This window comes from Syngnathus leptorhynchus, chromosome 12, assembly GCF_054491065.1.
Source record: "Syngnathus leptorhynchus isolate UIUO chromosome 12, UIUO_Slep, whole genome shotgun sequence".
NCBI lineage: Eukaryota > Metazoa > Chordata > Actinopteri > Syngnathiformes > Syngnathidae > Syngnathus > Syngnathus leptorhynchus.
In genome coordinates, this window is record NC_141206.1 from 4,246,420 (window position 1) to 4,271,145 (window position 24,726).

The 24,726-nt window shown below is 40.6% G+C and overlaps 4 protein-coding genes across 5 annotated transcripts in view; 1 reads left to right on the forward strand and 3 right to left on the reverse strand.

Moving 5' to 3' along the window:
* Positions 1–398: 398 nt before the first annotated feature.
* brcc3 (BRCA1/BRCA2-containing complex, subunit 3) overlaps positions 399–24,726 on the forward strand; it is an 86,500-nt gene continuing 62,172 nt past the window's right edge. Inside the window, exon 1 of one of the 2 annotated variants that reach the window (XR_015067697.1) lies at positions 399–1,646. Coding sequence is in view for 1 of the 2 variants with exons in the window: in XM_085925561.1 (XP_085781687.1) it covers positions 540–1,322 (783 nt within the window). In the remaining variant the exon portion in view is untranslated. Of the gene's footprint in view, positions 1,988–24,726 lie in introns of those variants that run through there. The other variant, XM_085925561.1, reaches the window with a different exon arrangement.
* cfap44 (cilia and flagella associated protein 44) lies at positions 1,977–15,729 on the reverse strand. Its single transcript, XM_085925565.1, has 34 exons — positions 15,591–15,729; positions 14,659–14,801; positions 14,183–14,345; positions 13,791–13,893; positions 13,496–13,712; positions 13,301–13,415; positions 12,603–12,767; positions 12,314–12,469; positions 12,191–12,238; positions 11,663–11,762; positions 11,090–11,184; positions 10,803–11,006; positions 10,318–10,428; positions 10,062–10,214; positions 9,677–9,865; positions 9,396–9,538; positions 9,033–9,312; positions 8,536–8,591; positions 8,284–8,446; positions 7,855–7,985; positions 7,522–7,727; positions 7,316–7,457; positions 7,042–7,219; positions 6,719–6,960; positions 6,190–6,400; positions 5,900–6,103; positions 5,491–5,683; positions 5,285–5,398; positions 4,842–4,972; positions 4,028–4,144; positions 3,732–3,933; positions 3,489–3,649; positions 3,270–3,404; positions 1,977–3,124 (listed from the first exon to the last, which is right to left on the reverse strand). Exons 1-34 carry the CDS (start codon positions 15,612–15,614, stop codon positions 2,846–2,848), a joined length of 5,274 nt encoding a protein of 1,757 aa, XP_085781691.1. The 5' UTR covers positions 15,615–15,729; the 3' UTR covers positions 1,977–2,845.
* On the reverse strand, positions 17,602–19,415 carry LOC147047910 (glutamine synthetase-like). Its single transcript, XM_085926935.1, has 6 exons — positions 19,244–19,415; positions 18,876–19,025; positions 18,644–18,790; positions 18,364–18,491; positions 18,080–18,279; positions 17,602–17,917 (listed from the first exon to the last, which is right to left on the reverse strand). The coding sequence occupies exons 1-6, from the start codon at positions 19,410–19,412 to the stop codon at positions 17,602–17,604; spliced, it is 1,110 nt and encodes a 369-aa protein (XP_085783061.1). The 5' UTR covers positions 19,413–19,415.
* On the reverse strand, positions 21,457–24,369 carry LOC147047911 (glutamine synthetase-like). Its single transcript, XM_085925808.1, has 7 exons — positions 24,288–24,369; positions 23,346–23,538; positions 23,009–23,170; positions 22,772–22,918; positions 22,502–22,629; positions 22,206–22,405; positions 21,457–21,775 (listed from the first exon to the last, which is right to left on the reverse strand). Exons 2-7 carry the CDS (start codon positions 23,512–23,514, stop codon positions 21,457–21,459), a joined length of 1,125 nt encoding a protein of 374 aa, XP_085781934.1. The 5' UTR covers positions 23,515–23,538; positions 24,288–24,369.

Here is a 24,726-nt window from a genome sequence, read left to right on the forward strand (position 1 = left end):
GAGGTAAACAAGAAAGCAGCAGAAATACAAAGTATGCAGAAGCGACATAGAAAGCAAAACTAAAAGAAAAAAAAAAGATTATTGTGAAGGCAGCAGAGAAATGTCCAAACATTGGTGGGAAGCAGTAAAGGTAGTAGGCGCAGGAGTAACTCCAAAAGCATAGGTAGCATTTAGACTGGAACATATTCATATTCTGCAGGTAGAAATCGGAAAAGTTCAGAGACAGTTATTTGAGTTCCCTGGGAAAACCGGGCTAATGGAAAGGGTAGTGTTTTTTTTTTTTTTTTTTATCTGTAACTGCCGGCTCTCTCATCATAACATTCGACCCAGTAGGTGGCGGTAATGCCTCATATAACAGGAGGTAAACTGGCAAAAAAAACCAGGAAAGAAGATTTTTTTTTTCTTTTTGAGCAGGCGGAACCTTGAGCCGATCGTTGCGTCAACTCGGACCTCTAACTGAAAGCAAGAAAACACCAAAGTAAACCCAGGTTCCTTCCCAGTTCGTGCTTTTAATAACAGATTTGTTTTGAAGAAAGACAATGCCGGTCAGTGCGGTTCATCTAGAGTCGGACGCCTTCCTAGTGTGTATGAATCACGCGTTGAGCACAGAGAAAGAAGAAGTGATGGGTTTGTGTATCGGAGAGGTAGAACTCACCAAGGTCGTCCACATACACTCCGTCATCATCCTCCGCCGGTCGGACAAGAGGAAGGACCGGGTGGAGATCTCCCCGGAGCAGCTGTCTGCCGCCTCCACGGAGGCCGAGAGGCTGGCCGACATGACAGGCAAGCCGATGCGGGTGGTTGGCTGGTACCACTCCCACCCGCACATCACCGTGTGGCCCTCGCACGTCGACGTCCGGACTCAGGCAATGTACCAAATGCTGGATCAGGGCTTCGTGGGCCTCATCTTCTCCTGCTTCATTGAGGACAAAAACACCAAGACGGGCCGCGTTCTGTACACCTGCTTCCAGTCGACCCAGGCCCAAAAGGGTTCCGACTACGAGCGTGTGGAAATCCCGATTCACGTTGTCCCGCGCGAGACCATCGGTAAAGTGTGCCTGGAGTCGGCCGTGGAGCTCCCGCGGATTCTGTGTCAAGAGGAGCAGGATACATACCGGAAGATCCACAGCCTGGCCCACTTGGACCCGGTCACCAAGATCCACAACGGGTCTGTATTCACCAAGAACTTGTGCAGCCAGATGTCAGCAGTGAGCGGACCGCTGCTGCAGTGGCTGGAGGATCGCCTGGAGCAGAACAAGCAAAGCATCGTGGAGCTGGAGCGGGAGAAGGAGAGACTGACGCAGGAGCTGAGTGCCCTCTGAGTGGGTGAAGGATGGGAGAAGAATTGATTGTGACACATATTTTTTTTCTGATGTTTGCATTTCTTTCTCCGAAGTGGTCATTGAACAATGTTGTCGAAGTCAAATGTTTGCTGTCCGAACGAGGACAAAGATAACCCAACTTGGATAAATTGGAGCACTATTGAGGCAAAGCAATTTTTTTTGTCTTTTTTCCTTGCAGGCAGTGGTAAACAGAGCAAGTGCCTATATTTGAGAATTTATACTACTCTCCATTGATGCTTTGTATGCTTTGTTCTCACAAGTAAGAACATTAAGTTCACTCCTACATCTGCCTCACTTGTTAAGGTTTTTTTTTTCCCCCCTAATACAACTGTGACATTTCTGAACACTGGCAAAACGAGTAGAGCACAATGTTACTCGTGACTAAAGAAAATCTGATAAGGTGTTAAGAATTGGTACATGTCTCTGACAGAGCCCATCTAACCTATCCATGTTAAACTAAACATACAATTTGTTAAAATAAAATAAAAAAAAATGTGCATTTGGACGCGCCCTTGTAAATACTGTATACTGCACATAAATGGGATATACAAGCTTAGCAAGTTTTGATCTTATCTCATATTTTTATGCACTGCACCCAAGCCAAATAAATCTGTTGTGGTGTTAATAAAACTTGCTGTATGAGCCATTTCTGTCCTTTTTGTTTTATTTTTGGACTATTGTAATTGAATTGCCACTAAAGTATAGGTCTAGTGACTAGAGCACAGGTGTCAAACTCAAGGCCCGGGGGCCAGACAATGGCCCGCCACATCACTTTATGTGGCCCGCGAAGACGAATTGTACATTGACTTCATGTGTCAAGACTAAATTAAATATTGAGTTCACTTTTAAAGAAATAGAGTTATTGCTATCAATTTTTATTTCCATTCATTTTTTTTTAAATATTCATATGTAGAATAGTTTTTACTACTCTCTGATTTAAAAGCTAGTTATTCATCAGTTTGTTGTGTGGCCTATACTTTATATAGAAGATGCTGACAGTTATAATGGCCCGCCGAAGGAAACTGATTATGATGCGGCCCGTGACAAAAATTAGTTTGACACCCCTGAACTGGAGGGACTCTTGTGAATTACCATGGATTAGACTGGGAAGTCATAAAGCCGGCAGGGCTGACAAGAAGCATTGTACGGCACGGAACTCCACGACAGCTGAAGGGAGTACGATGGCGGAGTCGTCGGCAGGCAGAGGAAAAGGGAAAAAAAAGGGGTCAATTTGAACATAGCTCGGGCCCGACCCTCCTGTATTGGCTCCAGAGCGTAGGGGGGGTCTATGACTGTGTCAGAGATAGGAAGTTGCATTTAATGGATGACTGCCACCTGAACAGAGGCTGACCTGACGAAGCAAAAGATAGTAGTAGGAGTGCAGTTTTTTGAGTTTTCTCACCATTATTTTGTGGAATTCTGTTAAAAAATGTGTCACTGTTAATTTATCAGCAATCTGAGGTCCAAAATAATGAACAGGTAACATCAGGTGAATTCCATTTTTAGTCGTCCGTCTCACTTTCACTCGTGTCCTCTTCCTTTACGCCAGGTACAAGTATTCCTCGTTTTCTGCTGAGTTTGTGTACTATGGGAGTGGGTTGACGAGGGAGCGGCGGTAGATGAGCATGGCCGGCGGAAAGCATGTGTCCTCCAGTGGGTCCAAGCTCGCTGACCTCTTTAGATAGCTTCTCTATCTGCTCAGCTTGTTTTCTCACCAGTTCCCGAAGACTCCAGATTTGGTCCTTGTCTGCTTGCCTGCTGCAGGCCTGAAGATGCTTGCCCTGAGTACACACACGTACACAAAGGTATTTGATTTGGGCCGATACAGACACAAAGATTCAAATTCACGGAAAGACCAGCAATATTTTTGATTAGTAATTGAAGTAGATTGGTTTCACGTTATTGACAAAGTTGAAATTGAATTACAATTTTCTTTTGTCTTGCGTAAAGTTTCATCTCCAGCTCTTTCTTCTGTTCAAAGAGACTGTTCAAGCAAAGGAGACGCTCCGAGTTGCTCCGTGTCATCGCGATCAGGGCTTCGCGAGATTTTTGTACTTTCCTCTAAATGTCACACACAGAAAAAAATGAATCATAAGAAAGTGTAATTCATCCCCCAGATACATACACACATGCAAACTCTCTTACATCCCATTGTTGGATGTCTTTGGCAATTGCAATTTCCCGCAAGATTCTTTCCTGCTTCATCTCAGCAACTGACTTGTTGACACACAGAGTCTGCAGAACCTCCATATCCACCTCTCTCCCAAACCTTGTCATCATCAGCTGGTGACAAAGCTTCTCCAGCGCTGCACCCAATTACAAACAAATTCAAATGAATATTCTGGAGTTGGCTGCTGTCGGTAGGCCTTGGGATGTTTTTGGTCTTACTCTCAATTTCATTGTTCATTTCCTTGCGTTCTTTGATGAGCCTGATGTGCTGCTGACGGGCCTGACGGTACACTTCTGTCTGCTGATGCTTCTCTACCTCTAATTCGTTCACTCGCTCCTGCAACCTTTGGAGCTCCATCCCAGTGAGCACCAATGCTGGGGTGAGGTCCGAAGGCACTTGGCCAGTGATATCAATCTCAATCTGAAAATTGCAAAGGGGCACCGAGAACGTCTTTTTAAAATGGAAGTACAATTTCATTGACACAACGATTTTATTTATTTTTTATTTTTTTTACCTGGTGCAGCCGAAGAGGAACCACAACATCCAGTTGGTTCATTTTTTGTTGTTTCTCTCTGTTGACTTGTTCTAAGTCATCCTCTGCAGCCTTAAGACTGATTTTCACTGACTTCATCTACAAGACCATTGCTCAAACGTGAGTAAGAACAAAAAAAAAATAAAGTAAAACCAAGAAAGGATTGCAATTATACGGTAAGTAGGACTTAGGTACGTTTTCTAAGTCAAAGGAAATCAAAATGAACCAAATGGTCAATACAGAACCTTAAAAGTAATTTTTTTTGGGGAGCACTGATAGTACTGTCAACATTTGTGCCAGTATTTGCACAAAGGTTATTTGTGTTTACCTCATCACCAAAGAAGGGATGCTGAACTTTGCCTTTTTAAAAAAACATAAAAAGCTATTTTCTGAAAACATTATTGAAATGAAATCTATTAGAATCTATTTTGAAAAGTGTATTTTTGAAATACAATATAAGAAAGTTTAGATTCTTTTCACATTTAAAAATGTCTTATTAGTTTACAAAGTATATTAATTCATCCCATCAAAACATGAATGGTGACAGGAACCGACATGCAATTTTGCAAATTTCTGGTTTATTCTAAATCTCATTCAAAGAATTTCTGGAAAGTTCTGTGATAATAATAATAATAATAATAATAATAATAATAATAATAATAATAATAGTAATTCCAGAATGAATAGTTTTAGGAGTAATAAATTCTGATGACAAAACCATATCATTTTGATATACTATAAGATTCAGTACTAAGGTGGTACTTGGTACGGCCACATTTGCATGCCCTGCTCTGACCTTTTTTACAAGGGCGTCACAATCCTTCTCCAAGTGTTCAGCATTCTTCTTCTCCTCTGCCAGCAACTCCTCCAGGTCCAAGCGACGTTCACGCAGCTCCAATATGTCATCAAACAGTTTTTGATCGCACCCTGTGGCACGGCAATACTTTCAGTACAACTATCGTCACGATTCAAAGGACCAAATGAATACACCGCCATAAAAAAAGTGTTTTCATTGAGTGTATTCTTTATCCATTCTACTGATTTGCAGTCTATCTGAACATTTTATTCTCAATGAGCAGATCTTTCCAACAAAACCCACAAAAATAAATGGAGGTACTTTTAGCTTTGAAGAGTTTATTTGGGATTGTCAGAACGTCTTCAACAAACTCAAAGAGTTTGATCCAATTTTGATCAATTCCCATGACCCGGATGACTGACAATCTGCGCAGATGTACTGACCTGCAGGGCATTCCTCCACAGCCCCCTCTCCATCTAATCCATCCCAATCGTCATCGTCGTCATCATCCCAGTTTTCATAATCGTCAAAGTCATCATTGCTGTCTTCGTCTTCCTCTGCAAAACAATTTCTTTGAATTTCTTGCATGCCAGCCAGCCAGCCAGCGCACACAAAGAGGTCACATTTTGTGATCGAAGCATTCCTTCACCATCACTTCCGTCCTCCTTCTTCTTGGTACGTTTTATTTTTTTCTTGTAAACTTTGGTCAGATACTCCTCAAAGTTGTTGTCATCACCCAGCAAGGCATGGAAGGCTGCTGTATTGGATTTCTCTTTCTCTTGACGTTTTGCAATGTCTTTACGCTTCAGTTCCAGCGCCTTCCTACACCTCTCCAACTCAGACTGTTACAAGAGAGACCAAGACACAGTTTGTATTTGACAACGTGGAAATGGCATGCTTGAAGATAATAAAAGTGTGCTTTGGTTCAACCAACAACAAAAAATGCCCATTGTTGGCTGCAATTCAGCAAATCTAAAAAGGCTTTTCAAGTAACATACATCAAATATACACCACAGGCATGAGCCACAGTTCAAAACGAATATAGAATATTTCCTCACCAGCAACTCATCCTGCTCCTTCAGACGTTTGTCAAGCTTGTCCTGCAAAACCTTTTCACTCTTATCCACCTCCTTGAGGACCAATAGCTCCTGATAAAGAGTCAACTGGCGCAGATTGGCAAGTTTTAGCTTCCAGTCCAGCATCTGTGCCTTCTCAAGGCACATCATGTGATCCTTATCAAATTGATCCACCGAAGTCTTCATCTAGTAAATACATGAAAGAATAAATTCATGGATGACTGCTTTTTGATTTTGAGATGTTGAGTGCAGCAAGGAGAATTGAAACAGACCTGCTCCAGTAGAGAATCCTGCATCTGTAACAAAGTGTCTTTGTCCATTTCGTTCAGGTCCTCCTCTCTCAATTCTCCTTGCTCACCTGTGGTCTCCTCTGCTGATGGATCTGATATAGATTGACTTTTCTCCAACTTTTCAATCTCCTTTTCCAGCTCATCCACCACACTCATCCCACTCTCTTGATCTTCCAGCTCATCATGCTTTGACCTGTCGGAACATGACAGATGTTCTTTATTGAACTGAATTTAGTTCTCAAGTCAGATTTCATCAAGCTAGTTCCAGCAGTGGTGGAGCTCTTCACCGGGGGTAGATTAACCTTTGGGTGTTTTGGGATTTTTCCCAAATTCTTTTCCACATTTACAACCGTTTCCCCTTGGGCACCTAAAATGATTGTTTTCTGAAAAATTTGGGAGATTTGTAAAATTTGGGTTGTTTTACACACCCTTGAGATATATTTGAGGTATCTTTGGCCACCCAATGCCCCGCAAGGACAAAAATCCCAGCTCTGCCCGTTGTATCCAGCACCTTTTGTCCTTCAGCGCTCTGTATATTTCTAGAATGGCTCGGGTGCATCGCTGGCTCTTCTCTGGTACTTCCTCACATCGTATCGTGGGCAGCGGGGGTGGCCGGCGGTGGAGCTGCGATGGTAAACAACTCTGGACCCTCTGGAGCTGTTTAGCCTGGGCCCCCAGTTTGGATAAAAGAAGAAGTTTGAAGTCCCGCAAGGCCACAATCTCTGTGTTCATCTCAGTCTGTTTTTCGCGAATCTGGAGGGAGGGAGGGATCGATGGATGCGATTGTTCAGACAAATCTGCTGTGACTGCAATTTACATTTGAGTGCACTTTACATTGTCCTCCAGGTTTATCATCTCAACTTTCTTCCTGTCTGCACTCATTCGTAAATGTTTAGGCACGGTGAAGTTTTTGTCTGTTTTCAGTTTCAAGTCGCCAATGCTCTCTTGGGCTTCAAAGATGGCCTGCACATCTCGTGGGTCTTCACAGTCCCTATGTGGCTTCTCTGCATAACTGAAACATCAATGAGACATCACTGGAGACAGTCTGAGCGCAATCTTGAAGAGACACCTAGCCCAGAGCAGTCATGTCGTTCAATGACACACTCACAGTTTGTCCCATTCCTGCTTCCTCTTTGCAATCTTGGCCCGAGCCTGTTCGGCTTTCGCTGCAGCTTTTTGGAGCCTTTCAACCTGCCGATCTGTAATCTGGACCGCAGCTCGAGTCGCAGAAGTAGGAGGGGCCTCTTCCTCTGGCGAGTACACGTCAACGATAAAGCATGTCATTGTATCGACAGTATTCCATAACTTTCTCACCATCTGTTTCACTACTGTCTTTTTCATGTTGGTCTACAGTTGCTTGGCTTTCAACCACAGCGGTTTCATCGACGCCGCACTTGTTTGAACCGCTCTCCTCTTGGAGCCGGGTCGTAGAAAGACTCAGAATATGGTAGGTGGAGACGCTGTGGTCAGTGCGAATGGCGAACACAGTGACTATGTTACACTCTGTCGAGTCACTGAACCTGAAAGGAACAAACACCAGCCAGGCTTTTCACTGTGATGCAGGTTGGATGCTCTGACGTCATTATGAAAATAGCAGAAAGGTCAGCACGGAAGCCAAGCCTTATTGGTGACGAGTCAGTATTGTACCAGTCTTGTAGCTTTTTGAGGGATAAATGGGAGTGCTCCTCTCGCCAGCTCATCTGGTACTGGACTTCATCTAAACGTCGGGTTTTCTCTCTCTCAGCTTGCTCTTTGAAACGCTGGTCCAGCAGCAATTCCTACTTGCAAACATACCGTATGCACGCAATGAAGCACAGCACAAGAACTTTATTTCTTGGCTCGGTGACTCAAGAGTTGTTTTATTTGAATGGCCTCTGTGAAGCAACCCCAAGGACAGGTAGTAAAAAAATACATCAGGGATTCGTTATTAAAATGATCAAAATGAAATCCTTTTTCATCACAAAGATGACATGGCTCTGCTAATCTTTTAGACACGTTTACAAAGCAATTAGCTATGCACACTATTGTCATTGTCGAGCTGTGATTTGTGTGATTTGTGTGCGCATGGATGTATACCAGAGGAGTCAGTTGAATGTGTTGAGGCAGGTCAAGGTTGTCATCCAGTAGTATTTTAAACTTGCTCTGGAGCGCAGCAAGCATTTTCCGTTTGGCTAATATTTTCTTGTCAGCTTCCTGACGCTGCCGGTCTTTTTCCAGCTTCTGTTTAGCCGTCTCTATGCTGGAAGGAGTGCGACTCTGAGTTTCAAAGTCCATATTTTGTCATGCATCATTTCCATTTAAAAACATCAATGCTTTTTCATAGTCCACCTGTATGCTGTTGGATCATCAATGTCCATGGCCAACACTTCATTCTCTAGACCAATCTGTTAGACAAAGATTGTTAAGTTGTTAAGATGTTATTTTTAATTGACGTTTAAAAAAATAAAATTAAAAAAAAAACTCCTCCAGCAAATTCTTAAGGTGAAGTTTTGACCAGGTTCATAAACAACTGAGCAGTGAGCAGGTTCTACCGAATGCAAGCAACCGAACCGAGCCTCCTTTATATTTGTAGATACAACTGCGCAATAGTAATGGTAGTAAGGGCACAGTTATTTACTCAATGTCAAACACACACACACACACACACACACACTCTGAGCACTGCAAGTGAAGTGACGGGCTCAGACTGCATTTTCCATCGCCACAATGTACAACTCATGGTATTATCTCCATAAACAGGTTTGCTCTGCGTCTGGTGAGGTACTTCTTCATCCAGAAAGTCAAAATACCTTGAATACAATTAGACATGGTCTACCTTGACTTACCCTTGGTGAAGGAACTTTTGCCTTTTTTCTCTGCAAACCTTTCTGCAGCTCCTCATGAGAAAGCAGAGTGAAGGAGAAGATGTTCCCATCGTCTCCTGCTGTCAGCAGAAACTGGTCGTCATGACTGCAACAGATATGCCTCAGGTGTCCATAATTGCTGTCGTGGATACTCAGTTCCCAGTACGCCTGCATGGATTTTAGGGCGGGATCGTCGGGATCCAAAGGATAAGCTCTGATGGAACCCGAGTGCATTCCGCATAGCATTAGCTGCCTGTTGGAGCTGTGGCAGAAACATTCAAACATGAGCGTGACCTGATGACAAATACGGAAGGTATTTATTTTTTATTCATGTCATAAACATACCTGAAGGTGATTGAACGAATGGGGTCACGATCAGCGTTATGGATAGGCAGGAAGTCAAATGGCTCAACGGGACATTTTTCTGAATTCTCATCCTGATTCTCAGAAAACTTACAGTGGTACAAGAAACCAGAGTCATATCCTCCCTAAAGATGAAAAAAAAATCATGTAAATTGTTTCCCATCTAAGCGGGTTCCAAGAACATCAGTACTCTCAGGAATATCTGATGGCTGCAAATATTTTGCTTCATCAAGACAATTCTTATTGACTTGTTGAATTCATACCATTGAGATCCAGAATTGGCCAGGCTCCGAGGAGAAACCCCAATAGAGAGGACTTGGAGGATCAGGAATGTAAATACGGGGCAATTCCTCCTCTTCCTCTTCTTCCTCTTCATCTAGGAGTTCTTTTTCTTGACGTTCCTTCATTCGCTGCTCCTTTAATGCTTGTCGTCTTGCTATTTCCTGGTCTCTCTGAAAACCACAGATGTAAGAGACACAAATCTTTATTTCGGACATTGTTTGACTGCCCAGCATAAGTTTAGCACAAAGCGCAGTCTGCGTGCTTGGGTGGTGATCTCTTTCTGAAGATGTTTTTGTATATAGGTAGAAAGGGGCGTTTACGAGGTTGAGGGTATGAACACGTTTTTAAAAAAAATGTATTTATTACCTTGATTTGAGATTTAATGCTTTTGAAGCGAAAGGTTCTTTTGGGCAGGTCAAGCAGTTGAAAGGACTTGGCTGTCTGATGGGTTTCAAGGTCAGGACATGGTACCTCCACAACATGACCACTGAGACATAGGATTAGCAGACTCTTTTCATTCTAGGACAAAAAAGAAAGGGATTTGCTTCGTTATATATCTTTCGATGAAAACAAAAAACAAAAAAAACAATCTGTGAGTTGCCTTTTAAACTGAGATACTTACATGGGCATGAGGTGACCATTCCAGCACTTGTACTGGTCCGGGAACCGAGACAAAACCAATTGGCTCATATTTGTCTCCAACAGTGAAGAAGAACACAGTGCAGTCCGAGCTCTGAGGATTAAGACAGAAGCGAGAGGTCAGTGAACCAATTCCCACAATTATGCTTTTATAGGGTATATGATTTCCCACATCGATTGTGAGTTCAACAAGATGGTAAAAATAACCACATGATCGATTTTTATTGCATATTGGAATGAACAGTCCAGTCCGCACGTACGCACGCATTGCTTGTTTGACCCTGTCGGAAAAATGAGCTTTTTTCCCCGTTTTTGTCACCAAAGTACTTGATAATATGGGATCCTATCAAACCCCTTTAGAGTTCCGAACTAGAGAAGAGATCAATGAATTGATAAAGCTGAAATGTAATGGGTATATCTTCGTAAGAATTAACTGGAGAATGTCTTGTTGAACTCAAGCCTTCTTACCCCGGTGGCCAAGACCGTTCCATTGTGTTCATATGCCACAGTGGTTACAGGAGCATTATGGGGTTTGAAGGCTTGTTTGAGGCGGAGCTGGGCCTCCACTTTGAGCCTGGTTACTATTTGAAGGCCTTTGGGGTCAAAAAGCTCTAGTAAGCGCACAACTCCATCTTCAAAGCCTGTCACTAGTAAATTTCCAGCATGAGTCACCTAGAGTCCGACAAAAATAAAAAACGGTTTAGTTTGCCTCTGATTATTGTGAAGGATGAGTCGTCCTCCACTATTCCACTTACTGAAGGCGGGGCCCAGTGAAGAGCAGTTCCACCCTGAGTGAACCAGCTACACGTAAGTTCTGTTTTTGACAGAAAGTCAAAGATTCGGACAGAACCTGGAAAGAGAATAGGAAAGTCAAACATGTAGGCTAGAAACATTGTACAGTAGTATATAGAATTGGGAGGCTTGCTTTCACTTATTTTTCAATAGTTAATGGTTACGTGTTATAAATGTATTCAGTGATGCAAGCCCAAGTACCATCATATTAAAGTAATGTAATTAGTCTTTAATTAGTTTTGGATTACTTTACTCCATTACCAAATGTGTTGAGAGACACGCAAAAAAAATCAATATATGGTATTAAATTTTCTATATTTGTCTGGTCTGTTTAATAAGCATGGTTTTGGAATTCAGCAAGCAGACTGAGCACGAGCAGTTTAAATCCAAGGCACAGGAGCTGTGAGGCAGCCATGCTAACCACTGATGCGCCATGGCTACAGAGATTGTAGATACAATTTTTATTCTGAAAACATAAAAGCCGAGGGACATGTGTTTCATTGCCCCCCAGTTTAACTATAGAAATAGCGACTCACGATCCGAAGCAGTCGTGGCCATGAGATGACTCTTTTTTGATACATCAAGTCCGTGGATTGGCCCAGCGTGGAAGGAAAATAGGCACACAGGATCAGGAGTCTGTTCACAGAGACGTTAAATGCCATCTTTTAATATCAGTGGGGGCAACTAAATACAGATCAATATAGAATGTAGCAGTGTTTATTGGAATGCCGTTGACTTTTAAATTTAAAATGTGGATTTGACTTTTTATCATATAATAGGATTATCGGAGGGTTTGACCAAATAACAAAATCAACAGGAAAAAAAATACAAGATGTGTTGTGTAGTTTCAACAATACATTGGAGACTGGAACTCAAAAGCAGATGGCAGCTTGGGCACTTTTGTAAAACAATCGGAAAAAAAATCTCTGTTTCCTTTATATTAAAAAATATAATACATTGAAACTATATAGGTGGGTATTTAAAAAAATATATATCAATGTTGGCAATATGAACATTTTTGACTTTTCTTTGAAAAAAACAAATTACAAATGGGCAAAACTTACTGAGTATGTAAATGAAAGATCCACTTTCCAAATGGCTCCATTGGAATCCTACCAGAGCACAGAGAAAACCATTCAGTCCAGGTTATTGACAAAAACATGCATTCTAACAAGTGGCGCGCTGACCTGAGCATGCCAAACAGTAGAGTCAGCCTGCACGCTTTTCACCATTGAAAAGAGGCGAACGTAGCGCCCAACCGCCATCTCATTCACGGGCTCCAACTCAAACTTGCTGTTTTCACTGCTACTGTCAGCAGCATCAATGGTCTCAAAGTCCCAGCCCTGCAGGATCGAGGGAAGTCGTGTACAAGAACCAAGCACAACATTGTATGCCGCAAATGGATAATAACAGACAAATAACCCCCCCCCCCCAAAAAAAATTGTAACATATAGAGGCATTTTATTGGTATTTTACCCGAATCATTCCATCAGAGCCAAAGGTCATCACTTGTCCGTCCTCCAAGGCAAAAGGCTGGACAACCCCTGCGTGACAATAATGTCCTCCCTTGCGGCAGAGCTCCACTTTAATAGCGTTTCCATCCCACAGCAGCAAGTTGCCCCAGTTTGATCCAGAAAGCACCTGAGAGGTAAGACATATTTGTTAACTTGAACCGCACGTATTACGATGAGGAATTGTTTGATAGTTGCAATCCAAGAGAGGATGTATTTCACTTACAGCTGGCGGATGGCTCAATGGTTAGATTATACTACCAAAAACAAAATACGTACCAGCACAATTGTGAATATCAGTCTGATCGTAGTTGTATTTGTCAGCTATATGTTTCAATGATAGCAAAAACAAAATACATACCAGCGGAATTGTGTCAGTCTGATCATAGTTGTATTTGTCAGATACACGTTTTAGTGATAGCGTAGCGTTTTTATAGTTAAGCCAACATTGTTTCGCAGCATGTCATCGTTGTCAGTTTTAGTCACGACTAATCACCTCACCCCCAAAGACAAACCAACCAACCAACCAACCAACCAACCAACCAACCAACCAACCAACCAACCAACCAACCAACCAACCAACAAACAAACAAACAAACAAACAAACAAACAAACGAACAAACAAACAAACAAACAAACAAACAGAGCAGCAGCAGCAGATACCTTTCCATCAGGAAGTTCGATGTAGCTTTCAATATCTGTGGCTGCAGTCTTTCCAAAATGCCCAATAAGTCCCTCCAATTTGAGACCTGTAAATGTGCTGGCCATTTTCCAGAACCTGGAGAGAGAAAGTATTTGATTTATGAATGTGAAAGACTACTATTGTATGACAGTTATTGATTTTGTTTTGTCATTTACTTGATATGTCCTGATCCTGATGATGTCAGTAGGCCAGGGTTGTATGGGGAAAAGGTCACTCTGTAAACCTCCTGAGAAATGGCTTTGCACCTGAGCATCACTTCCTCCTTCTTCCAGTTCCACACTGTCAGCATGTAGTCAGGTTCACTGCCCAGGCTAGCCAGAAGACTCGCATCACTATTAAAGTTGACAGAGCTGAACGCAAGCTCTGTACCATCTACACACGGGTAGTCACATGATTAGACAGAAGCCCTCCAGGGAAATAATAACAGTGATGAATTGGATTTCTATTTACCTCTCAGGATACGGTATGGTTGTAATGAAGGGTATTTATAAACAAGCAGGATGGGTTTTAGTCCTTTCTCTGCCACCACTAAATAATCTTTCTGATGGCTTACCTGTGAAAACATACAGAATAAAAATGTAGTGCTTCCTAACTCTGAGTCTTTGCTCATATTGTAATGTTAAATTGAAGTGTAAAATCACCCGCAGGAACAACCGACATCTCAGAATGAAGGACTACTGGATGTGGTACTTTTTTCACGCTTTACTGTTAAGCAATTCAAACCTTATTTGAACACTGGCTTCCACCATATCACAAAATATGCTAGTTTTTTTTTTTTTATGCAGGGAGATTTGGTTTTCTTAAATATAGTTTGTTCATGTGCACATCTTCAGTCTGCTTACCCCAATGGCGCCAATTCCACCCCCACTGCAGGAGCGCAGGTACCTTTGCTGCCTGGTGCAAACATCGAGCAATATGAGCATCTGACCAGCTATGAAGACCAGAGTTCTGTCATCCAACAGCTGCAGGTTTGCTCTTCGACTACAGTCGTAGCCAAATGAATGACTTCAGAAAGAAGAAATCAAGGTGGAGAACTATTCACCCGACAATAAAATCCATAAAATTCATTTCTTTCCATGCATGCATGCATTGCATGAGAAACAGCTTTTGCAAACCCGATGAAAGGACATCAAAAATGATCAAAAATAAAATAAAAATAGGTGTCTCACTTGAAACTCATCAATATATGTATATATGTAGCGATCATCATAACTATCATAAAACAGCTTTACAGCTTTATTCATTTGCCAAACGTGGCAACAAAAAGAGAAAATACATTGTTATTTGTTTGATTGAAATAGTTACAAAATATAATTACGAGAGGATCAGGAGGTTCTCTGGGATTTCAGACTCCGGTGTGACGAATGGCTTGGAGTAAAGCTCCTCATAATCATAACACAAGTCTTCGGGTAAAGACGTTTTTTCCTCCTCATCGTGCAACCGTGTACCTTCTTTGCCCTCCTGTGAAGGAGAGCTATATTACTTGCATATTAGTTCAATCGGGGTTCGATAGCATACAGTAGGAGATGCAATGTGGTTATTCTTACAAAAAGAATCTTAAAAATGTTCATAACTACTACAGGAAAATTCGACAGATTGGTGGCGTGGAAACTCACAAGGGTTATGTTAACCTGTATCATTCATGGCTATGTTTGTTGCATGTGGATCATTAGCTGAAAATAGCAAACTACAGTAACTATTTGTATATGGGTCATAACAGTATGTACGGCATTATCTGTGTCTCCTTGTGCAGCATAATGATGTAGAACTGTAATGTTGTAGATTGAGACCAAACCGGGGTGTCCTGCAATAAGTTCTCTACCAAATTTAATACGTGGCAGACAGACGAGTCAACTTTATGCCCATATTACAACAATGCATTCTGTCATTACGGCTTTTCGGGGAAAAAAAAGGAAAAAAAATGAATAAAACTCAAAACTACTTTCGTCCAGGATTCTGATTTTTTTTTCTTTTGTAGTCTGACATTTTTTCTTGATAACTTAATAAAACAAACCACAAATAATTAAAATACAGGAGATGCGATGGTAGGTTACCAATTAAGCCAATGATGATGTCATTGTCAAGATGATGGATAATTTTATTAACAAGCAGCACATGCAAATTATGCAATGAATATTGTTAACTGATTTAATTTGATATGAATCTTTTTTCAATAATCAATGACGACTTTTTGTAAGTAAAAATTTGTTCCAACTTAGAAGCAATACAAAATAGAAAAAAGGAACTAACCTGATGGGTGGCATCCTCAGCCATGTATTAGGAAAAGGAAAATATCTTAATATCAAGTATTCAGAAAAAAATGTCGCTGGCAGATTTACTATTTTAAAAATGAGGATTTTTGGTTCGATAGCTTCAATCGATTGATCGGGTTCAACTCAAACGTTTTTCCCAATAAAGTCTTGACGCGCACATAAGTAGGTTCTTGCGTGTGTGACGTCACAGTTTGCGTCATAAAAAGCCGGACACTAAAGAACGGGAGTGCTCAACAACCAGACGCCTAAAAACAATTCGAGCTACAAAAAAAAAGGGGGGGCATAGTTGGTGAAGGCTTCTGTTGCACTAAAAAGGGAGTGGGTGCAAATTCTTTTGCTGTTTTTAACAGTAAACAAGTGCCCCTTGGAGGTTGCAGTGTGAAGCCCGGAGTCATGGTGATAAAAAGCATTTCTAGTCCGACTAATGAGCAGAATAAAACGTTCCATGTTTTAAAATGTCTTCAGCCTAGACAGTGGTGGAAAACACTCGGATAAGTGCGTGAAATAAACATGATAGAAAAACGTAATACGGATTTCTCATTTATTTACGTTTCATTTATATCTCATCAGAACCATTTTTGCTTCGTCAGTTTGTTTAAATCTGTTCATCAAAATGGTTTTGTTAATCCCACAAAAACCCCGTAAAAGGATCATCATAAACATTTTTATATGAACACGCCACGAACCATCTGAAATTACAAACTATTGACTGACAGAAATCCAAATACTAACCATAACCGTTTAGAGAGGCTACCCTCTGCTGGATACAGGTGATATTGCACCCAACCCACTTTTCTTTTCTTTTCTTTTTTGGTAGCTATAACGCACATATACTGATAAACATTTTTTCCCTGCTCAGTGGAACAAATAGTCAATACTACAGCTTAGTTTGGGGTCTTTTCTGCTTCTTCTTGGTCACAATTACACGATTCAGTAGACCTGAGGTACTTCCTGGCATTTTGAGCACATTGTGCACTACACTAATGCTGTGCAACTTTAAATCAGTATCCTTAAAAAAAAACATAAAAACATCCTGCACATCAGTGGGAAAAAAAAGACAATACATCAGTATTTTTTGTCCCCACTCTAAACTACTGGCAGCAATAAGGCAAAAAAAGGATTCATTTATTAGTATCATATACTGTCAATTAGGCAAAAGTAAACACCTTCAATCTCCATAAATGATCTTTAATACTTAACACCTATCCATGCAAGGAAGCTACAAAAATAAATATTCATATCCTGATTAGAATATGATGTTGAGGCTAATCCCTCAGATGCAAGTCATCAATAAACGGTACACATGAACCCAACAGTGGTCATCTTACATTGACACTTGCTAAACCTGCCTAACTTGTATACATTGATTTCCCTATGACATGTTCATATTTTCTATTCCTACAGCAAAAAAAGAAAAATCACTGTACACTGCATTTGGTTGAAGAAAGAAGTCTATAAGAAGCGCAACATGCACATTTCACCGGAAAGAAGGATATTTTATATTTTCTCTTTTACGAAACATCTCACGTCTGCATTATGTTGTCCGAACCATTCGCAACGAAAGGCCATCAGGACAAAATTGGCCGTAAAATAACCAGCAAGACGGTAAAACTTTGCCTTCCACAAAAGCCAGTGCGGCTTTAATCTCCAGGCTGCGAACTCAACCATTTGCATTTCATGCTTCCGCAATGGTGACTGGATGTTGTTCATGTTTGCATTTATTTGTAAATACAAATGGTACAAATGGACCAGTTGATACAAGTAAATGTGAGTAAACAAGTTCAATATGCAACATGCAAAATACTTGACACATAGCTACCATCCCTGCTCCCAAAGACTCAAGATTCATAAATGCTGCACCTGCCTGTTACTATTTGGCCGTGTTTGATAGTGAGGAATTGACTTAAGCGCAGACGGGAGGAAACGAATTTAAATGACGATTCTGTGACAGTACCTGAACACAGTTTCGACTCAAAACTAGGAGATTTTTAAACAATGCTCTTCACACCATCATCATCATCATCAAGCAGGCAGGTGCTTGCAATGGCCTTGGTCACAAGGTACGGGTCACAGTTGGCGGCAGGGCGCCGGTCCTCAAAGTAGCCTTTCTTCTCTTGACCTACCTGACGGGGAATGCGGATACTGGCACCTCTGTTTGCAATTCCAGCAGAGAATTCATTCACGTTGGAGGTGTAATGAGTTCCTATGAGACGTCTCATGTTGTCCTGACCACCGCGTGGGTCATACACTTTAATATGCTCCATGTGTCTTTTGCGCAGCCTTTCAATGGCCTGCTCAATGTATCTGTAATCAAAACATACACAAGTGAATGAGTGATTACCTGTTCTATATACCTGACAAGTTGATTGCCTAAAGGTCCGATTCTGTTGCTTCCTTTCAATCCGAAACTTTTTTTTCGGCTTGCGTCTTTATAATTTCATCTCATCCATCCATTTGTTTACTCACGGCAATCCTCCTTCTTCCCTCATCTTCTTGGTGCTGACATTAGTATGGCCACCAGAGCCACTCCAGTTTCCCTTGACTGGTTTGGGGTCCAGTGTCGCAACAACCCCAAAATCTTCACATACACGGTGTAACAAAAAGCGTGCAACCCACAGTTGATCGCCCATCTCAATACCTTCGCAGGGGCCTATCTGGAACTCCCACTGAAATTTGAAGACAATAAAAAGGGAAATATCTAAATGACCATCACCATGGCAATGTAAATCATGTTTCCTTTCCATACTTGCCTGAGATGGCAACGACTCAGCATTTGTTCCAAAGATCTTGATCCCAGCATAGAGACATGCCTTGTGGTGACACTCTGCGATATCCCGTCCAATAGCTCGGTCTGCTCCCACTCCACAGTAGTAGGGACCTTAAAAAAAAAGAAAAGAAAAAGTCCAACCAAAGTATTTCATGCCTGCATTGCCAGTGCGAGGCGCTTTGAGACTGGATATGTATAAACCAGTTCATTGGCCACAAAATGTCATGGTGAGATTGAGACTTGACTTTTTCAATTTTACTGACCTTGGGGTGCAGGGAATCCATTTTCAGGCCATCCAAATGGATGACCATTAGTACTAAAGAGTGTATATTCCTGCTCAATACCAAACCATATCTGGTGTTCTTTAATCTGGTCCATGACTTTCTTGCAGCTTACTCGATGATTTGTTTCTAAACAAAACATACAAAACAGTTGCAGAATTCCCCTTTCATTTTGGACACAGATATATCAAGAAAAAAAAAAGGCAGAAAGTACCTGCAGGAAGGTGGTTGTACTTATAAACTTCGCAGAGGACCAATTTGTTGGGGTCAAGCGTGAATGGATCTCTGAACATGCACACTGGGTTGAGGTACATATCGCTGTTGGAGCCTTTGTACTGATATGTGGTTGAGACATCAGGAATATCTACCAGCAATTAGATTGAGGCTTAAATAAGACTAACATCATACTACATATGATCATAATTCGACAGTAAACATGGATACATTCACAAAATGAGTTTGACATCTACTTTTATTCTCCTGTCTGATAACAATGTTAGATTACAGGATCAGGTTAATATTTAAGGTGTTGAACTCAAAAAGTTGCAATGAAATAAATCATCTTTTAAACAATCTCTTTACCTTGTATACTTTTGGGTTCAGCATCCAGGGTTAGGGTTTTGTTGCATAGCCGCTCTCCAGTTCCATCAATCCAGATGTAAGTCACCTGACATTTGTCTCCTTGTGGAAGCCTCATGTAATGCTCACGGACAGCCTTGTTCAGCCGAGAGCTCATCGACGTTGATGTCATATTTACTTGGAGAAGAGTCAATCTGTGGAACTTGTTACCTGTAGAATTCAAATACCTGACAGGTCCAAGCTTGTTTAAAAAGCCTGAAACAGCTGTGTACTCATGTTTAAATTGGCATGTACCTTCTTGGTTTATTTTATTTGATACATTTCTTTTTTTGGAACTCTAAAATCCCACCCAGATACAGGCGTTGCAAATTTGCTTCTGCTACAAGCACTATCTTGCACATATCGGACCGCTGTTTCTTTTTGGGGTTCTTTTCTTGTTTGGTCCCCATCTAATTAACCATTGACTCACTTAACCACAAGGTGTAAATTCATTTTGTTGTTTTTTCTTTTATTGCCATTTGGCAAAGACATTCGGATATATTTGAATTGTAGACTATTCACAAAAACAGAATCTTAAGACACCATTAAGGTCACCGTGCATTGAGGTCTCTGACTGAGGTGCACACAATTTGCATATCCAGGTGTCAAAAGTTATGACAATTTAACCCACAAATTGGGATCAAGTTCTACCTCCATTCTACCTATTTCTTCTCAACAAATAAGCATATATGGTGGCTATAAAAATAGCATGTCATTTCCATACCTTCAAAGATGTTAGTGGATTTTTCTATGGATTTTTTTTTTTGCTTTTCTTTGCAAGAACCACACAATTGAAAAAAATTCTGACAAGAGAAGTTGCTCCACCTCAGTTTCTCCGTGCATGGAGTATGTCATTTCTTCACCACCTTCAATTACATTGTGAAAATATTTATAATAGAGTAAAATGAGATAGGAATCACTGGTTTAGCAAAAATCCTACAAATCTTGCAAATATTACTTCATTGATACAGCAACCTTGACCTAACTTTTTCATTCTTTAAAAACTGAAACTGAGCAGTTTGTCATATTGTATATTTATAGATGTGCCCGTACAATGTATTAAACTTACGTAGTTGATGGTGAATCCAGGTGTCCACAGAGAGATCTCTATAAGGGCAGGACTTGTTTATGTGTACACGGAGCTGTAGCTACTCAATGTGCCCCACCCCCCCTCTCCCCTCTGGGAGATCTCATTTCACACTCCTTCAATCGCAAGTGCCGAGTCAAGGAATTGATGAACATGTTCTGACAAAGCTTTACATTTACAGAATACCACCTAATTTAAAACCCAAATTCTAACTACCGTTATTTTCGGACTATAAGTCACCTTTTTCTTCTAGGTTTGGGTGTGTGGGCAACTTATAATGAGGAGCGACTTATATGTGAATTTTTCTCACAAATCTTCAAATTTCAAAATTCCCCCAAAAAACAAAAAAAACAAACCAAGGAACCCGCAATAAACGAACCGCGATGTCGCAGGGAATTGCTGTAATTTGAATTTCAAGTGACGTCAGTGCCACGGCAGTTGATTTACATAAAGGACGGATTCGATCACGGGATGACGAAGATGATGAAGGGCGTACTACTGGCATCATTAGCGGCTTTGTTTGTAAGTGACACGGAGGACGAAGAGTTTGAAGGATTTAATGATTTGGAGTGACACAGAAGGTTTGAAAATCTGTTATGGCTTTTACGCACGCCCGGTTCTTCTCGATGGGAACTCTCTTTCACCTCCGTGGATGGAAGTCGGGGGCCGGTGCTCGGCCGGGTGGCTGTCCGGGGACGGTGGATGGGGCTCGGACATGGCTTTTACACACGCCCGGTCCTATTTCTGGAGTAGTTGTTGGCTCATTGAACTCTTGTTTTGTTAAATAAAGAGACGTTTACCAAACCCACGTCTTCGTTAGTTATATCAAATTAATCCAGATGAACAAAGGGAGAAAAGAGTACATTATCAGTTTTGTCTATTCTAATCACTTAATTTGTTCAGGTACACTAAAAAAAACTAGCATATTTCTAACAATGCTATAAGCAGACACAATTAACTCAATCTTGTAGTCTTAGTTAAGTGTCCTCCACATCAGGAATTAATTTCAGCGCAGACAGGAGGAAACAAATTTAAATGACGATTCTGTGACAGTACATGAACACAGTTTCGACTCAAAACTAGTAAATTTTTAAACAATGCTCTTCACACCATCATCATCATCATCATCAAGCAGGCAGGTGCTTGCGATGGCCTTGGTCACAAGGTACGGGTCACAGTTGGCTGCAGGGCGCCGGTCCTCAAAGTAGCCTTTCTTCTCTTGACCTACCTGACGGGGAATGCGGATACTGGCACCTCTGTTTGCAATTCCAGCAGAGAATTCATCCATGCTGGAGGTCTCATGATTTCCTGTGAGACGTCTCTTGTTGTCCTGACCACCATGTGGATCGTACACTTTGATATTCTCCGTGTGTCTTTTACGCAGCTTCTCGATGGCCTGCTCAATGTATCTGTTATCGAAGGGAAAACGAATAAGTGATTATTTATTTCACCAGTGGATTTCTTTTAAACTCATCGTCTGCACATTGAAAAAAACAGATTCAATATATTATGTATAGGGGAAGTGCTTAATAGCAACCAGCTAGCCTCACTCAAGCAAGCATGATAAGGTGTAAATATGTTTCACAAAACCACATAATTTGCAAAAAGCAAAGCTGCAATAATGAGGCCTCCAAATTGGAGCCTCTCGACCAAACAGTCCATATCAAGATGTTCGGTCCACCATACAACCAGATCGAATGCCCTCTCCGAGTACACGAAACACATGTAAGACATTCCTCGAAACCGTTATAACTTGTGAAAGAAAATGTCTTCCATCTTGTGTGAAGTTTGGAGTTACAAAATCCCACCATACATATTTTTGGAGAAATGTTTACTCACTGCAGTCCCCCATCTTCCCTCATCTTCTTGGTGCTGACATTAGTATGGCCACCAGAGCCATTCCAGTTTCCCTTTACTGGTTTGGGATCCAGTGTTGCAACAACCCCAAAATCTTCACATACACGGTGTAACAAAAAGCGTGCAACCCACAGTTGATCGGCCATCTCAATACCTTCGCAGGTGCCTATCTGGAACTCCCACTGAAATTTGAAGACAATAAAAAGGGACATATCTAAGTGGGTCTCTAAATGACCATCACCATGAAAATGTAAATCATGTTTCCTTTTCATACTTGCCTGAGATGGAAATACTTCAGCATTTGTTCCATAGATCTTGATCCCAGCATAGAGACATGCCTTGTAGTGACACTCTGCAATATCCCGTCCAAAAGCTCTGTCTGCTCCCACTCCACAATAGTAGGGACCTTAAAAAAAAAAGTCCAACCAAAGTATTTCATGCCTGCATTGCCAGTGCGAGGCGCTTTGAGACTGGATGTGTATAAACCAGTTCATTGGCCACAAAATGTCATGGTGAGATTGAGACTTGACTTTTTCAATTTTACTGACCTTGGGGTGCAGGGAATCCATTTTCAGGCCATCCAAATGGATGACCATTAGTACTAAAGAGTGTATATTCCTGCTCAATACCAAACCATATCTGGTGTTCTTTAATCTGGTCCATGACTTTCTTGCAGCTTACTCGATGATTTGTTTCTAAACAAAACATACAAAACAGTTGCAGAATTCCCCTTTCATTTTGGACACAGATATATCAAGAAAAAAAAAAAAATAGGCAGAAGGTACCCGCAGGAAGGCGGTTGTACTTATAAACTTCGCAGAGGACCAATTTGTTGGGGTCAAGTGTGAATGGATCTCTGAACATGCACACTGGGATGAGGTACATGTCACTGTTGGAGCCTTCAGACTGGTCTGTGCTTGACCCATCAAAGGTCCATTCAGGAATATCTACCAGTAATCACAATGATGCATAAATCTGAATAACAACAGAAAACTCACCCAAATAAAAACTTTAACGTACTACGATCAGATTTCTATTTGTCCACATTTAAGTTCTTAACGCTTGTTCTCCTCTCTGATAACAAAAATGTCGTGAAGTAGACTTTGTTAAAATTTTATTTACCATGTATACTTTTGGGTTCAGCATCCAGGGTCCGGGTTTTGTTGCGTAGCCCCTCTCCAGTTCCGTCAATCCAGATGTAAGTCACCTGACATTTGTCTCCTTGTGGGAGCCTCATGTAATGCTCACGGACAACCTTGTTCAGGCGAGAGCTCATCGATGTTGATGTCATATTTACGTGGAAGCGGTTTCAATCCTGTAATGACATTTTATAACGTCATGCAATTGTAATTTTGTAAATCTATTTAGAGATTGGCACATAATAATATTAATGACTCCCTTAAACTCAGCAATATAATTCCAGTTTTTTTCCTCAATGCCATTTGGCAACAACTGGTGGTTCAACTGTGCTAACATTTCTTTAATTTTCAGCCATCTGATTTCATTTTGGGTTCAAAGATAATGTATGGATTGCACATAATATTCAAATGTGTATTTGGATTCAAAGATAATGTGCGCATTGCATAATCTAATTTGTTTGTTTCATTTTTTTAATCCTGTAGTATATTGTATTTTCTTAAAATCTTTAAAAACTAAAAAAATAAAACATTGTATTTTCTTAAAATCTTTATTTTGGCTTAAAAGGTAAAAATTCAAGTTTAAGTTTTGTAATTATTATATTGTCTAAAATCTTCAAAGCTAATTTAGTTCAAATCTTTTCCAAAAAAAGTCTTTAAAGCATATATAATTGGACTTTAGTTTGACTTTTTGAAGCAAATATTGGAATTAATGCCCAACAAAAAATGTAAATTTGGTTTAAGAATTCTATATTTATTTGTTTAGTTTATATATGATTAAGGTTTTCACCTACTACTACTACCTTCATCTCCTTCAACTATTTTTTTTTACCAATAAACTGAGTCGCACAGATACACTGAACTGTAATTGTATCATTTATATTTTACAGTCCTACAGAAGGTCATCCATATAAAGCACACAACCTACCTTGACAGAGGTGACTTCAGTTGTCAACAAAGTACAGACAATACAAAGCAGCGCAGCACAGCAGAGCACAACTAGTTGTATTTAACCGTTTGCAAATGATTGGCAGTCGTGTCCGCTTTTATAAGATGTGAGTGACATCACAGACAGGTGTGTATCTGTCTGTCTCTGTGTCAGTGTGTGCGTGTGTACTATTGCCAGTAATTGTTTGACCTGAATTTGTACTATAACTACATATCAGCAATTAGATAACATTTTATTTATTTATTTATTTTTTTATTTTATTTATTTTTTTATTTATTTTTTTATTTATTTGTATTTTTTTTATTTTACGTTCCGCACGAGACTAAGTAAATTTAAATATTTAGTGCTTCAACAATTTGTCGGATAAAAACTAAGTAGACCTGTGAAAATAAACCAGTTATTCAGTACAATGCACAGG

What these genes read in the sequence shown, in the direction of transcription:
- cfap44 (XM_085925565.1), bottom strand. Translation starts at nt 15,614, where the DNA reads ATGGCTGAGGATGCCACCCATCAG. An exon ending in AGGAGCAGGATGAGTTGCTG is followed by an intron (nt 5,684 to 5,899) that starts GTGAGGAAATAT and finishes CTCTTGTAACAG; the next exon opens with TCTGAGTTGGAGAGGTGTAG. An exon ending in TGTGGAGGAATGCCCTGCAG is followed by an intron (nt 4,973 to 5,284) that starts GTCAGTACATCT and finishes GCCGTGCCACAG; the next exon opens with GGTGCGATCAAAAACTGTTT.
- LOC147047910 (XM_085926935.1), bottom strand. Translation starts at nt 19,412, where the DNA reads ATGACATCAACGTCGATGAGCTCTCGGCTGAACAAGGCTGTCCGTGAG. An exon ending in CTGAGTCGTTGCCATCTCAG is followed by an intron (nt 18,280 to 18,363) that starts GCAAGTATGGAA and finishes TTCAAATTTCAG; the next exon opens with TGGGAGTTCCAGATAGGCCC. An exon ending in AGGGAAGAAGGAGGATTGCC is followed by an intron (nt 17,918 to 18,079) that starts GTGAGTAAACAA and finishes TTTTGATTACAG; the next exon opens with ATACATTGAGCAGGCCATTG.
- LOC147047911 (XM_085925808.1), bottom strand. Translation starts at nt 23,514, where the DNA reads ATGACATCAACATCGATGAGCTCTCGCCTGAACAAGGTTGTCCGTGAG. An exon ending in TGGATTCCCTGCACCCCAAG is followed by an intron (nt 22,630 to 22,771) that starts GTCAGTAAAATT and finishes TTTTTTTTTAAG; the next exon opens with GTCCCTACTATTGTGGAGTG. An exon ending in AGGGAAGATGGGGGACTGCA is followed by an intron (nt 21,776 to 22,205) that starts GTGAGTAAACAT and finishes CTTCGATAACAG; the next exon opens with ATACATTGAGCAGGCCATCG.